Below are 14,821 nucleotides of genomic sequence, written 5' to 3' on the forward strand. Positions count from 1 at the left end.
CATACCCCAATAAGACTCCCTGTCACCATTGCCTTCATTATGTTTCGGACCCCAATAAGACTCCCTGTCACCATTGCCTTCGTTATGTTTCAGACCCCAATAAGACTCCCTGTCACCATTGCCTTCGTTATGTTTCAGACCCCAATAAGACTCCCTGTCACCATTGCCTTCGTTATGTTTTAGACCACAATAAGACTCCCTGTCACAATTGCCTTCGTTATTTTTCGGACCCCAAAAAGACTCCCTGTCACCATTGCCTTCGTTATGTTTCAGACCCCAATAAGACTCCCTGTCACCATTGCCTTCGTTATGTTTCGGACCCCAATAAGACTCCCTGTCACCATTGCCTTCGTTATGTTTCGGACCCCAATAAGACTCCCTGTCACCATTGCCTTCGTTATGTTTCATACCCCAATAAGACTCCCTGTCACCATTGCCTTCGTTATGTTTCGTACCCCAATAAGACTCCCTGTCACCATTGCCTTCGTTATGTTTCGGACCCCAATAAGACTCCCTGTCACCATTGCCTTCGTTATGTTTCAAACCCCAATTAGACTCCCTGTCACCATGGCCTTCGTTATGTTTCAGACCCCAATAAGACTCCCTGTCACCATTGCCTTCGTTATGTTTCATACCCCAATAAGACTCCCTGTCACCATTGCCTTCGTTATGTTTCGGACCCCAATAGGACTCCCTGTCACCATTGCCTTCGTTATGTTTCAAACCCCAATAAGACTCCCTGTCACCATTGCCTTCGTTATGTTTCGAACCCCAATAAGACTCCCTGACACCATTGCCTTCGTTATGTTTCGGACCCCAATAAGACTCCCTGTCACCATTGCCTTCGTTATGTTTCGGACCCCAATAAGACTCCCTGTCACCATTGCCTTCGTTATGTTTCATACCCCAATAAGACTCCCTGTCACCATTGCCTTCGTTATGTTTCGGACCCCAATAAGACTCCCTGTCACCATTGCCTTCTTTATGTTTCGAACCCCAATAGGACTCCCTGTCACCATTGCCTTCGTTATGTTTCGGACCCCAATAAGACTCCCTGTCACCATTGCCTTCGTTATGTTTCGGACCCCAATAAGACTCCCTGTCACCATTGCCTTCGTTATGTTTCGACCCCAATAAGACTCCCTGTCACCATTGCCTTCGTTATGTTTCGGACCCCAATAAGACTCCCTGTCACCATTGCCTTCGTTATGTTTCGGACCCCAATAAGACTCCCTGTCACCATTGCCTTCGTTATGTTTCACCCCAATAAGACTCCCTGTCACCATTGCCTTCGTTATGTTTCAGACCCCAATAAGACTCCCTGTCACCATTGCCTTCGTTATGTTTCGAACCCCAATAAGACTCCCTGTCACCATTGTCTTCGTTATGTTTCACACCCCAATAAGACTCCCTGTCACCATTGCCTTCGTTATGTTTCATACCCCAATAAGACTCCCTGTCACCATTGCCTTCATTATGTTTCGGACCCCAATAACACTCCCTGTCACCATTGCCTTTGTTATGTTTCAGACCCCAATAAGACTCCCTGTCACCATTGCCTTCTTTATGTTTCATGCCCCAATACGACTCCCTGTCACCATTGCCTTCGTTATGTTTCAGACCCCAATAAGACTCCCTGTCACCATTGCCTTCGTTATGTTTTAGACCACAATAAGACTCCCTGTCACATTTGCCTTCGTTATTTTTCGGACCCCAAAAGACTCCCTGTCACCATTGCCTTCGTTATGTTTCAGACCCCAATAAGACTCCCTGTCACCATTGCCTTCGTTATGTTTCGGACCCCAATAAGACTCCCTGTCACCATTGCCTTCGTTATGTTTCGGACCCCAATAAGACTCCCTGTCACCATTGCCTTCGTTATGTTTCATACCCCAATAAGACTCCCTGTCACCATTGCCTTCGTTATGTTTCGTACCCCAATAAGACTCCCTGTCACCATTGCCTTCGTTATGTTTCGAACCCCAATAAGACTCCCTGTCACCATTGCCTTCGTTATGTTTCGACCCCAATAAGACTCCCTGTCACCATTGCCTTCGTTATGTTTCATGCCCCAATAAGACTCCCTATCACCATTGCCTTCGTTATGTTTCGGACCCCAATAAGACTCCCTGTCACCATTGCCTTCGTTATGTTTCAAACCCCAATAAGACTCCCTGTCACCATGGCCTTCGTTATGTTTCAGACCCCAATAAGACTCCCTGTCACCATTGCCTTCGTTATGTTTCATACCCCAATAAGACTCCCTGTCACCATTGCCTTCGTTATGTTTCAGACCCCAATAAGACTCCCTGTCACCATTGCCTTCGTTATGTTTCGGACCCCAATAGGACTCCCTGTCACCATTGCCTTCGTTATGTTTCGAACCCCAATAAGACTCCCTGTCACCATTGCCTTCGTTATGTTTCGGACCCCAATAAGACTCCCTGACACCATTGCCTTCGTTATGTTTCGGACCCCAATAAGACTCCCTGTCACCATTGCCTTCGTTATGTTTCGTACCCCAAAAAGACTCCCTGTCACCATTGCCTTCGTTATGTTTCGGACCCCAATAAGACTCCCTGTCACCATTGTCTTCGTTATGTTTCGGACCCCAATAAGACTCCCTGTCACCATTGCCTTCTTTATGTTTCATGCCCCAATAAGACTCCCTGTCACCATTGCCTTCGTTATGTTTCATACCCCAATAAGACTCCCTGTCACCATTGCCTTCGTTATGTTTCGGACCCCAATAAGACTCCCTGTCACCATTGCCTTCTTTATGTTTCGAACCCCAATAGGACTCCCTGTCACCATTGCCTTCGTTATGTTTCGGACCCCAATAAGACTCCCTGTCACCATTGCCTTCGTTATGTTTCGAACCCCAATAAGACTCCCTGTCACCATTGCCTTCGTTATGTTTCGAACCCCAATAAGACTCCCTGTCACCATTGCCTTCGTTATGTTTCGGACCCCAATAAGACTCCCTGTCACCATTGCCTTCGTTATGTTTCGGACCCCAATAAGACTCCCTGTCACCATTGCCTTCGTTATGTTTCACCCCAATAAGACTCCCTGTCACCATTGCCTTCGTTATGTTTTAGACCACAATAAGACTCCCTGTCACAATTGCCTTCGTTATGTTTCCGACCCCAAAAGACTCCCTGTCACCATTGTCTTCGTTATGTTTCACACCCCAATAAGACTCCCTGTCACCATTGCCTTCGTTATGTTTCAGACCCCAATAAGACTCCCTGTCACCATTGCCTTCGTTATGTTTCATACCCCAATAAGACTCCCTGTCACCATTGCTTTCATTATGTTTCGGACCCCAATAAGACTCCCTGTCACCATTGCCTTCGTTATGTTTCAGACCCCAATAAGACTCCCTGTCACCATTGCCTTCGTTATGTTTCGGACCCCAATAAGACTTCCTGTCACCATTGCCTTCGTTATGTTTCGGACCCCAATAAGACTCCCTGTCACCATTGTCTTCGTTATGTTTCGGACCCCAATAAGACTTCCTGTCACCATTGCCTTCGTTATGTTTCGGACCCCAATAAGACTCCCTGTCACCATTGTCTTCGTTATGTTTCGGACCCCAATAAGACTCCCTGTCACCATTGCCTTCGTTATGTTTCATACCCCAATAAGACTCCCTGTCACCATTGCCTTCGTTATGTTTCGGACCCCAATAAGACTCCCTGTCACCATTGCCTTCTTTATGTTTCAAACCCCAATAGGACTCCCTGTCACCATTGCCTTCGTTATGTTTCGGACCCCAATAAGACTCCCTGTCACCATTGCCTTCGTTATGTTTCGGACCCCAATAAGACTCCCTGTCACCATTGCCTTCGTTATGTTTCGGACCCCAATAAGACTCCCTGTCACCATTGCCTTCGTTATGTTTCGGACCCCAATAAGACTCCCTGTCACCATTGCCTTCGTTATGTTTCGTACCCCAATAAGACTCCCTGTCACCATTGCCTTCGTTATGTTTCAAACCCCAATAAGACTCCCTGTCACCATGGCCTTCGTTATGTTTCAGACCCCAATAAGACTCCCTGTCACCATTGCCTTCGTTATGTTTCATACCCCAATAAGACTCCCTGTCACCATTGCCTTCGTTATGTTTCAGACCCCAATAAGACTCCCTGTCACCATTGCCTTCGTTATGTTTCGGACCCCAATAGGACTCCCTGTCACCATTGCCTTCGTTATGTTTCGAACCCCAATAAGACTCCCTGTCACCATTGCCTTCGTTATGTTTCGAACCCCAATAAGACTCCCTGACACCATTGCCTTCGTTATGTTTCGGACCCCATTAAGACTCCCTGTCACCATTGCCTTCGTTATGTTTCGGACCCCAATAAGACTCCCTGTCACCATTGCCTTCGTTATGTTTCAGACCCCAATAAGACTCCCTGTCACCATTGTCTTCGTTATGTTTCGGACCCCAATAAGACTCCCTGTCACCATTGCCTTTGTTATGTTTCGGACCCCAATAAGACTCCCTGTCACCATTGCCTTCGTTATGTTTCATACCCCAATAAGACTCCCTGTCACCATTGCCTTCGTTATGTTTCGGACCCCAATAAGACTCCCTGTCACCATTGCCTTCGTTATGTTTCGGACCCCAATAAGACTCCCTGTCACCATTGCCTTCGTTATGTTTCGGACCCCAATAAGACTCCCTGTCACCATTGCCTTCGTTATGTTTTGGACCCCAATAAGACTCCCTGTCACCATTGCCTTCGGCTAACGGGGATTCTAATGAATCTAATCTAAAATCTTGAGGAGAGGAAGAATGTTTTAGGCCTACCGATATCAAATATATTCTGAATGAAAATTGACGAATTCGTGCCCTTCTGTACACCTATATCTGTATAGCAGTACTCGCCTATCTGACAACTAAAAATATATCCATGTCGATGTCCGGAACATGGCGCTGGAATATCTATATCATCCTCTCCGTCTCTCTAGGCCTAAGCTTGTCTCCTTTAATATATATCTTTTTTATATTAATACCATACAGTGGACGCTTAGGCCTTATGCGTGCAATGCCTTGATGCATGTCGCTCAAATTTCCAACAGCTTAACCGTGAGGTAGACAACTATTGTTTTAGGAAAGTAAAAACCAATAAAACAAAAGACTACTATCGAAATACAGCTAATTGTTTTTTTGTATAGGCCGTTTGTTATAGGCAGCTTTTAAGGATCATTTGGCCAATATCGCTTGCTTATTGATGGCGCTGGCAGCGCCGAGTTGGAGGTGTCTTTCTCTCTCTCTTTCTCTCAGGATTTGATTGCGTCAGTCGAATCCCGAACAGTTTGGGTCTGTTTTCCACTGTTCATTTCGGAATGGGTGTGACTGTCCTTGGTTTAGTTCAGAACTGGTCTCCATTTAAAAATATATATATATCGGTCGGGTGGGAAAGCCACGGATCCATTTCGGCAGGGATCCAGCTTTTTGAGCCGGGGAAGACTTCTCGTAGGAGGGGATGGAGGACAATGGCCCATTCATTTCCATGTGTTTTGGCTGTGGCGCTATGCATGGAGCTGCAGAGCTGGGCTTATAACTACAAAGCTACAGGCAGGGAGGGCCAGACTGGGGCTGGGGCTGGAAACGTTAGCTGTCAAATCCTTGTGTCCTTGCTTCCTTGTGCTTTGAGAGGAATTGAGTAAACAATGATGGAGTATACAGGAAGCAAGGATTTGATGGCTGTGTCTTTCATACCATCTATACTGTCAGGACTATACCAGCCTTTTGGACCACATAACTTTTAGGGAAAAAGTAGCCTATATATTTTTCATTTGTTTAGTATTCCATCAGAAAAATGACTTTCAGAAAAACATATTGGTCAAGCTCAGGCACTTAAATCTCCAGGTGCATAATACCATACAGTCATTGCATAGTCCTAACAGGGTGGAAATTTGGAGCCTGAATTAGACATATTTCTGTGGGTGATTGAGATTAAAGGAACAATCCACCCAAAACCACTCATTCCTATAATGTACAATATTTTTTTGTCAACGAATGTTTCATTTTGTCATTATAGTAAAGTTGGTAGCAAGTGGCGAGTGGCGCAGCAATCTGAGGTACTGCATCTTAGAGCTAGAGTTGACACGACAGACCCTGGTTCGATTCCAGGCTGTATCACAACCGGTTGTGATTGGGAGTCCCATAGGGTGGCGCACAATTGGCCCAGCGTCGTCCGGGTTTGGCCGGGATAGGCCGGCATTATAAATAAGAATTTGTTCTTAACTGACATGCCTGGTTAAATAAAATGTGAAAATTGTTGTCGAAATCTATTACAGCTCAAGTCGACTACAAAACCCACAATGCAATGCTTTCTATATGGGCTGACTGGCTAGCAAACGTAGCTTCACACAATAATACCAAAGTCAATATCAGCACGTTAAGTCGCCTCACCCTGGACTGAAGAAGCAGATCCTCTGTTAAATTACACATTTCTCAAGGTAGGAATATCGCAAAAAATATGATCAATGGCTCATTTGAGAGAAGACAACATCCTACGTTATGACATCGGCCAGTACTGACATTTATGATATACGTTTTTGCGATCTAAATGTCGTATTCCTAACTTAGAGTAGTGAGAATGGCTTTATCGCAATGCTTGAACAGCAATATCTCAGATACACATTGTAACATGAAATTACACAGGGAATCGATAGAACATTGCGCAGAGATACACAAAAGCAATATGATATTAAAAATGGGTGAATCTTTACTTTAAGCTAGCATAATGGTAAGCACTTGAAGATGATTTTAACTTCTAAATGTATTTTTACATGTTGAAATGTGATACATTTTCTCTATAATTTACGCTAACAGGCTGGAAATGTATGAGTGAGACAAACAGCATCATGAAAAATAGATAAAACCGATTGTTTAGTTTTGTTTAGCTTTGCACCATTGATATTCCAACCAAAAAATTATGGCACTTTCTGAAAGTGATGTCATTGTGGGAATGTTCTGTGATAATTACTACAAACTAACAGGGTGGGAAGTGATATCAGGGACACAGAAAATATTAAATACAACAATAAAAAATACAATAATACAAAAATACAATAATGAAAAAAAACGTTTTGAAGAAAGAGATTTTAACTGAGACTATAAAATAATGACGAAAGATTTGAAATATATTTTAATATTTTATGGCTTGTATTTCTTGTAGAAGTTGATTAATAACACGGTAAAACACCTACATCCGCTGACAAAAGTGTTACAAATGCATAAAATTCCTTTTCAAGATCCATATTTTTCTGTTTTTAAGGTAAAGGACACGTGACCTTATATTTAAAGCCTTTTGGGATCTACATTTTACACAATATTTCCTGGCAACAGAAAAGGCAGTGCATTGTAGGAGTGACCCAGCTAGACACAGCCTGGGTCCTGGCTCTGAATAATGGGGCTGGTGGGGTTGTGGGGCTTTGCAGTACATTAATAAAGGTGAAATGAGAGAATGGAGGAGAGAGGCGAGGGAATGGAGGGATGAAGAGAAGGGATAAACAAACATCTTCATGGTTGGTTTAGCTTCAGAGGTCTTTGGAAAGGAAGGGTGATGGTGGTGAAGGGAGGTATTGCTCTGCAGTGTGTTAGCTTAGCTATGGATGGAGGCCCTTTGAAAGGGAGAGAGAGAGAGAGGGAGAGAGAGAGAGAGAGAGGAGGCTGGTGGCTGTATGTATTTCTGTGGATGTGTCCAGTGCGCAGTCTTTTGCCTGACCATAGTCTCTACTCCCCAGTCCAGTTTCATCAACTCCCCTGTAGCTCTCTGCTGGCCAGTGGAAGAGCAGATGACCTCACTAGTTCCCAGCAGAACAGACCATAAGGAATGTCTTGATCCAGGACGTGAGACGAGTCGTTTTGGGGAGACTAAACTGAACAACCAAATAAACAGTCAGTCCTCTAGTCTAGCCCTCCTGCCTGCCAGCCCAGACGACACTAACCACGAAGCAGGATGCCAGTCGGGCGGGTCAGAGGCTGGACGTGTCAATCTTTATTTCTCTATTTAATTTATTCTCCCTTTCTTCCTCTCTGTCCCAACCCCCCTCTCCCTTTCTCTCTCTCACTCCCCCTTGCTCTCTTCTTCCTCTCTTTCTCTCTCTCTCCCTTCCCTCCCTCTCTCTTCCCCCTCCCTCTCTCCTCTCTCGCCCTCTCTTTCATCCCTCTCTCATGTTGTCCTCCAGATGTGGATGAGTGTCTGACCCAACAGCACAACTGCAGTAGAGGAACAACATGTATCAACACTGGAGGAGGGTTCCAGTGTGTGAGCCCGGAGTGTCCCCGATCACACGGCAACATCAGCTACGTCAAGACGTCTCCCTTGTAAGTAGATACAGATAGACACCCCCTGGCGTTTGTGTGTGTATTATTCCTCCCCCAGCAGTAGAATAATTGGTCAGACCCCCAGTATTCCTACTGTAGGCATTCCACCAATTCAGAGGGAGGTGGCGGTGGATACAGTGTGTGTGTGTGTGTGTGTGTTATTCTTAATCCCGTGATAGATCCACTACTCTCAAGAGACAGACAGTTTACTTCTAATTTCCAATGATAATATTGTCCACTCTGCAGCCAATTGAAGAAGCGTTTTAGTTTAGCAAAGTATTACGTTTCCAATCTAGAGGGATAGCCAGATATACAGTGTATCTTCTGCATACTTATTCAATTGCTATGTTTTAGGGAAACAAACACAGTCACTGGAAGGCGTGTGTCTCATAGGAATGCTCATAAAACCAGACCAGTACGACTTAAACAAAGTATGTTAGTAAAACAATCTCAAAACAATACAGTTCCTTCATACAAGATCAATCAGGACTGAAACATTTTGTCTTATTTCAAACACTTTGACCAGGGATGCTTGACTGAGTACTGACAGGGAAAGGAATGAATTGTTCTCTGTTTGTAAATGATGGTACCAGATTGTGTTTGTTTGATTCTGTGTGCTGTGTACACATGTGTATGTTCATGTCACTAGAGCTTATCACTCTCAAAATTACATCAACATCTCCTCTCTTCTCCCACATAGTCAGTGTGAGAGAAACCCCTGCCCTATGGAGAGTCGTTCCTGTCACCTGGCTCCTAAGACGGTCTCCTTCCACTACCTCTCCCTCCCCTCCAACCTCCAGACCCCGGCTACCCTGTTCCGCATGGCGACTGCTGCCGCCCCTGGCCGCCCCGGCCCCGACAGCCTGCGATTCGGCATCGTCGGAGGCAACAGCCGCGGGATGTTCGTGATGCAAAGGTCGGACCGCCAGACGGGTGAACTGATCCTGGTTCAGGGGTTACGAGGACCGCAGGATATCAGTGTTGATGTGGATATGTCCGAGTATAGTGAGCGCACCTTCCAGGCTAAGCATGTGGCGAAGGTGCATGTTCTTGTGTCGGCGTATGACTTCTGAGGAGGATGGACAGAGGAGCGAGTGAGAGGGACAGAAGGAAGGAGGAGAGAAAAAATGCAATGGACAGAGGGATGAGGAAGTGAGAAGGACAGAGGGAGAAGGAGAAGTTAACAGAAAATGAGAGGGACAGACACAGAATGAATTGGACTGACATTGACTATAAAGTATATTCGTGAGGATGTAGCTGAAATGAATGAATGGTTGAGTGAGTGAGTTCATGAATGTGAGAGAGTAAACATTTGTGAAACAAACTGACAAAGTGGTAATGGAATGGTAATATTATTTTTCTTTCATTCGCTCAGGAGTTGGCCCCTGGGGTTGCCATAGTGACCGGAGGCGGCGCTCATGTATGTGGAATGCCATTGGCTAGATCTGTTTAAAGGCCCACTCCTTCATTTACTCCACTTAGTTTTCATTTAAAGCTGATGATCAAAAACGGCTGTAAATATCACAGAGTAGTCCTTTAAGAGACATGAACCCATGTCTGCGTCCAAAGTGGCACCCTATTCCATATTAAGTGCACAACTTATTTGTACACTATGTAGGGAATGGGGTGCCATTTGGGATGCACACCCTGTATAACATGGCTCTGATTTATCTGAATATTTTGTTGCTGTTGTTTATTGTTACATACTCAGTGATTCAATGCAGTGTGCTTTTACAATTTGTGTCATTTACACCTGTTTTTTACTGACTTGCTTCGTGATTATAAGACCTAAACACTTAGAACAACTAAGAGTGTTTTTTCCCCCATTATTATTATTATTTTTTTTACAATAGAAACCGTAATATTGTACTTGGACATATTTCCACTATGCTCATATTCAGTATGTAATTAAGATATGATGTAATTAATACATGGTAACTACAGTGATTTGGCAGCCCTGCCAATGCAGTGTACAATATATCAGCCATCTAATGTTTTAATAAGTCATTATTATTGCACATAACTATTTCTCCATACATGAAATAAAGACAGTCCTACAATACTAGTTCGATCTGATTTGCACCCCATGTCCCCACCCCAAAATACAGTATGCAGTGAGGAAGGTCAAGTGATCAGCCCATGTCCCTATCCCAAAATACAGTGAGGAAGGTCAAGTGATCAGCCCATGTCCCTATCCCAAAATACAGTATACAGTGAGGAAGGTCAAGTGATCAGCCCATGTCCCTATCCCAAAATACAGTGAGGAAGGTCAAGTGATCAGCCCATGTCCCTATCCCAAAATACAGTGAGGAAGGTCAAGTGATCAGCCCATGTCCCTATCCCAAAATACAGTGAGGAAGGTCAAGTGATCAGCCCATGTCCCTATCCCAAAATACAGTGAGGAAGGTCAAGTGATCAGCCCATGTCCCTATCCCAAAATACAGTGAGGAAGGTCAAGTGATCAGCAATATGATCAGCAATGTTTAGGTTTAAAATAGAATTGATCAGAAAGAGAAAAAAAATGTTTATCAGGAAAGTCCGTTGGCAGTACAGACCAGAATGCAGGTCAAAGCCTGTACATACTGGACTGTTGATTAGTATTAGAACCAAAGGAATGTCAGGTCAGAGATTTCATTTTGACTGGAAAGATAGCCATCAGGAAATGAAAGATATACCTCAATGTGTTTTTCAATTATATATTTGTCTGAGAGAGGGGGGGGGCGTAATGTTCACCACATGTCCTTTCTCTCGTCTTTCTTACTCTGTCTTTCACCACTCCTCCACTCCCATCTCCGCCCGTCCCAGGGATTCAATTGCAATAAAGAAGATCAAAAGAACCGCAAGCTTCCAGGGTGGAGGGATGGAAGGGTGGGGGAGAGAGAAAAGAGATAAACATGCCATATTCGTATACGCACTACACCCCTGACTCAAAATGACAATGCTCTTTAATGGCCAACTCAAGACTTCCTTTTATAATTATTAGTACCATGCCTCCTGCTCTCAGCTTGCTGTCCTCGTTTGAAGCTGTTTGCTTGGACTGTTTGATGATGCACACATGTTTTGTTACAGTTCAGAGCATGGGGATATTGCTGGAGACAGTTGGAGAGGAGAGTGCTGACTAGTCTGGGTAACACCTAACTCTCCAAGTCCTCCTGACTTCAGAGCTTGGAATGGCTCTTTGATGTTGTCGGCACAATGCATCGATAATGTACTTTTACTGGTTGACTCTGTGTCTTTCTCACTCAAACACCCACATGCAGAGCCCCCGAGCGCCACCCCCTTCCATTACAACGCTTGGATTGAGAGTTCTCAACCCCAGTGGAAAAAATTGCATTTGAGAGAACCAAACAAACACGTCACTCTATTTCTGAGTGAATATTGCATTAACAAATAGCCTCCTTTCTAGACCAGTGTGCTCACATTTCTCCCTGTGCTGTGAGTGACGTGTGTCGTGTCAGCCAAGCTAAGTACTGACTGGGCTGGGCTACATAACTAAACCACTGCACTAGGCTGCATAACTAAACCACTGCACTAGGCTACATAACTAAACCACTGCACTAGGCTACATAACTAAACCACTGCACTAGGCTACATAACTAAACCACTGCACTAGGCTACATAACTAAACCACTGCACTAGGCTGCATAACTAAACCACTGCACTAGGCTACATAACTAAACCACTGCACTAGGCTACGTAACTAAACCACTGCACTAGGCTACATAACTGGGCTACATAACTAAACCACTGCACTAGGCTACATAACTAAACCACTGCACTAGGCTACATAACTAAACCACTGCACTAGACTACATAACTTGGCTCCATAACTAAACCACTGCACTAGACTACATAACTGGGCTACTTAACTAAACCACTGCACTAGACTACATAACAGGGCTACATAACTAAACCACTGCACTAGACTACATAACTAAACCACTGCACTAGACTACATAACTGGGCTACATAACTAAACCACTGCACTAGGCTACATAACTAAACCACTGCACTAGACTACATAACTGGGCTACATAACTAAACCACTGCACTAGACTACATAACTGGGCTACATAACTAAACCACTGCACTAGACTACATAACAGGGCAACATAACTAAACCACTGCACTAGACTACATAACTGGGCTACATAACTAAACCACTACACTAGACTACATAACTGGGCTACATAACCAAACCACTACACTAAACCACCAAACTAGATTACATAACTAAACCACTGTACTAGACTACATAACTGGGCTACATAACTAAACCATCAGACTAGACTACATAACTGGGCTACATAACTAAACCACCGCACTAGACTACATAACTGGGCTACATAACTAAACCACTGCACTAGACTACATAACTGGGCTACATAACTAAACCATCAGACTGGGCTACATAACTAAACCACTACACTAGACTACATAACTGGGTTACATAACTAAGCCACTACACTAGACTACATAACTGGGCAACATACATTTGCCCTAGAAGTAATGATACATACTCTATGCATTCCTTGGAGTAAAGGCATCAAGGAGAAAGCCAAGTACAGGGGTTTATTACCAAGTTCTGTGTGCTAGCATGTTGTCTGTCACAGTGTAAAAGAGACACGTGAACATGATCAGATTTTAGTGGAAAGCTGCCCAATGTCACATAACACCTGCATCATTCACATCCTGTATTCATTTTCCCCTTTCACACAAAAGGAAGAAATAATCTCCAACATTCCAAATTCTCCAGATTCCAAAGGCATCGCCCGTGGACCATGTGCTCTCCATCCTCCTGAAACAACAGTAGACACCCTCCTTCCTCACTTTCCCCTTTGCTTTCGTACCTATTTCAAAATGTTCCTGCAATAACAAAACATATGGAATTCTATGGAAAACCAGAAAGTCATTCAGAAAGGGAAACAGTAGAGCCTTTCTTTCCCCCGGTATGTGAGTCCCTTTATGAAAACAGAGAAAAGCAGTGAGAGTTTTGTCAGTGGGCTATTTCAGAATGAAAAGACATAGAGGAGGTATTTTGTTCTGGTTATATTATGCAGGAAAGGGGGAGCTCGGCGGTGGATCGTTTTTCATGTGGGATAAATGTCTGGAGTTAGTCCAACAGTGGATGAGAAGAGAGGAGAGAGGAGAATGAGGATCTGTGTGATTGTTTTGTCTCCAGGTAGAACTCCCTACAGTCTATCTTTCTTCCTCTCTCTCTCCCTCTCTCCCCTCCCTCTATCTCAAAACCTCCAACATAACAGGAACTGAGCTAACACACGACCACAAGCATCAGAGAAACAAATGTGACATTGGGACCTCAAAGAAACAGGCCTCATAATCTAGGATCAGGTCCCCCCTGTTCATGTAATCCTATTCATTAGGATCTAAAATGCAAAACCGATTCTAGATCAGCACTCATTCACAAAGCGTTTCAGAGTATATGGGCACCGGGCTACCATAGAGATAGATAGAGAACTCTAGTGCCCAAAAGTACATTTATTATGGGAAGTGCCATTAAGGCTTTTCACCATTTTGAAGTAATCAACTGGGTGGGACTTCCTATGGGTTTAGGAAGGATCACATAATTCCATCCAGGTCATCAGGAGGGATCAGCCAATGAATTATACTCGTGAGCAAACATTCCATAACTGCAGGTGTCAGTAAATCGCCAAACTTGGAGTTGTACTTGTTCAAACAACACACTCCAGGTGGCAGTATGCACCTTTTGTTTGTTTTTCCAAGTCGTAGAAGCAGCAGAAGAAGATAATTGACTACTTCAAAATGGAAATGGCCTCAATGGCCCTGCCCATGCTCTCACATTCGCCATAATGAGACAGATATAGGGCGGCTGATAGCCTAGCAGTTAGAGTGTTGGGCCAGTAACTGAAAAGTTGCTGGTTTGAATACCCAAGCTAACAAGGTGAAAAATCTGTCGATGTGCCCTTGAGCAAGGCACTTAACCCTAATTTGCTCCAAGGGCCGCTTACTACTATGGCTGTCCCTGTAAAACAACACATTTCACTGCACCTACCTGGTGTATGTTAAAATAACGTTTTTTAAATATATTTTTTACAATGTTGTGTCCTCTAACTATCTCTATGGTCGGTCCCAATTCACTCCCTGCCCCTCCTTCCTCCATGGCCCTAAGTAACCTTTCGATGTTAGCAGCGATGGAAGCAATATGGTGGAAGATCCCCCTCTACACTAGATACTTCCTCAATACCCTTTAGATCTGCAAACTTCTAGGGCCATGAGGGAGGGGGAGGGAACAGCTTGGGACAGGCTATGTCACTCACCTCGTTAAACGCTTGTTGTTCCCCTGTTTGTGTCAACACAAGGATCTGGTGGGCTTTACTAAGCGGTTTCATAACCCAATACTAGTACAAAGCCCCTGGACTGGAGCAATCAGGTTTCTAACACTGTGTAATTTAGTCTACTTTCACTTGATCCCTTTGAAGAAAGAAAGAG

The 14,821-nt window shown here is 44.1% G+C and overlaps 1 protein-coding gene across 2 annotated transcripts in view; it reads left to right on the forward strand.

The window, feature by feature from the left end:
- The window catches only part of LOC135523515 (fibulin-7), a 49,788-nt gene extending 39,376 nt beyond the window's left edge, over positions 1 to 10,412 (forward strand). For both annotated transcript variants that reach the window (XM_064950258.1, XM_064950259.1), the window contains exons 7-8: positions 8,212 to 8,350; positions 9,051 to 10,412. In XM_064950258.1, coding sequence (XP_064806330.1) covers positions 8,212 to 8,350; positions 9,051 to 9,423 — 512 coding nt within the window. In that variant the 3' untranslated portion in view covers positions 9,424 to 10,412. The remainder of the gene's footprint in view (positions 1 to 8,211; positions 8,351 to 9,050) is intronic.
- Positions 10,413 to 14,821: the final 4,409 nt, after the last annotated feature.

The sequence above is a fragment of the Oncorhynchus masou genome, chromosome 31, assembly GCF_036934945.1.
Source record: "Oncorhynchus masou masou isolate Uvic2021 chromosome 31, UVic_Omas_1.1, whole genome shotgun sequence".
Lineage (NCBI taxonomy): Eukaryota > Metazoa > Chordata > Actinopteri > Salmoniformes > Salmonidae > Oncorhynchus > Oncorhynchus masou.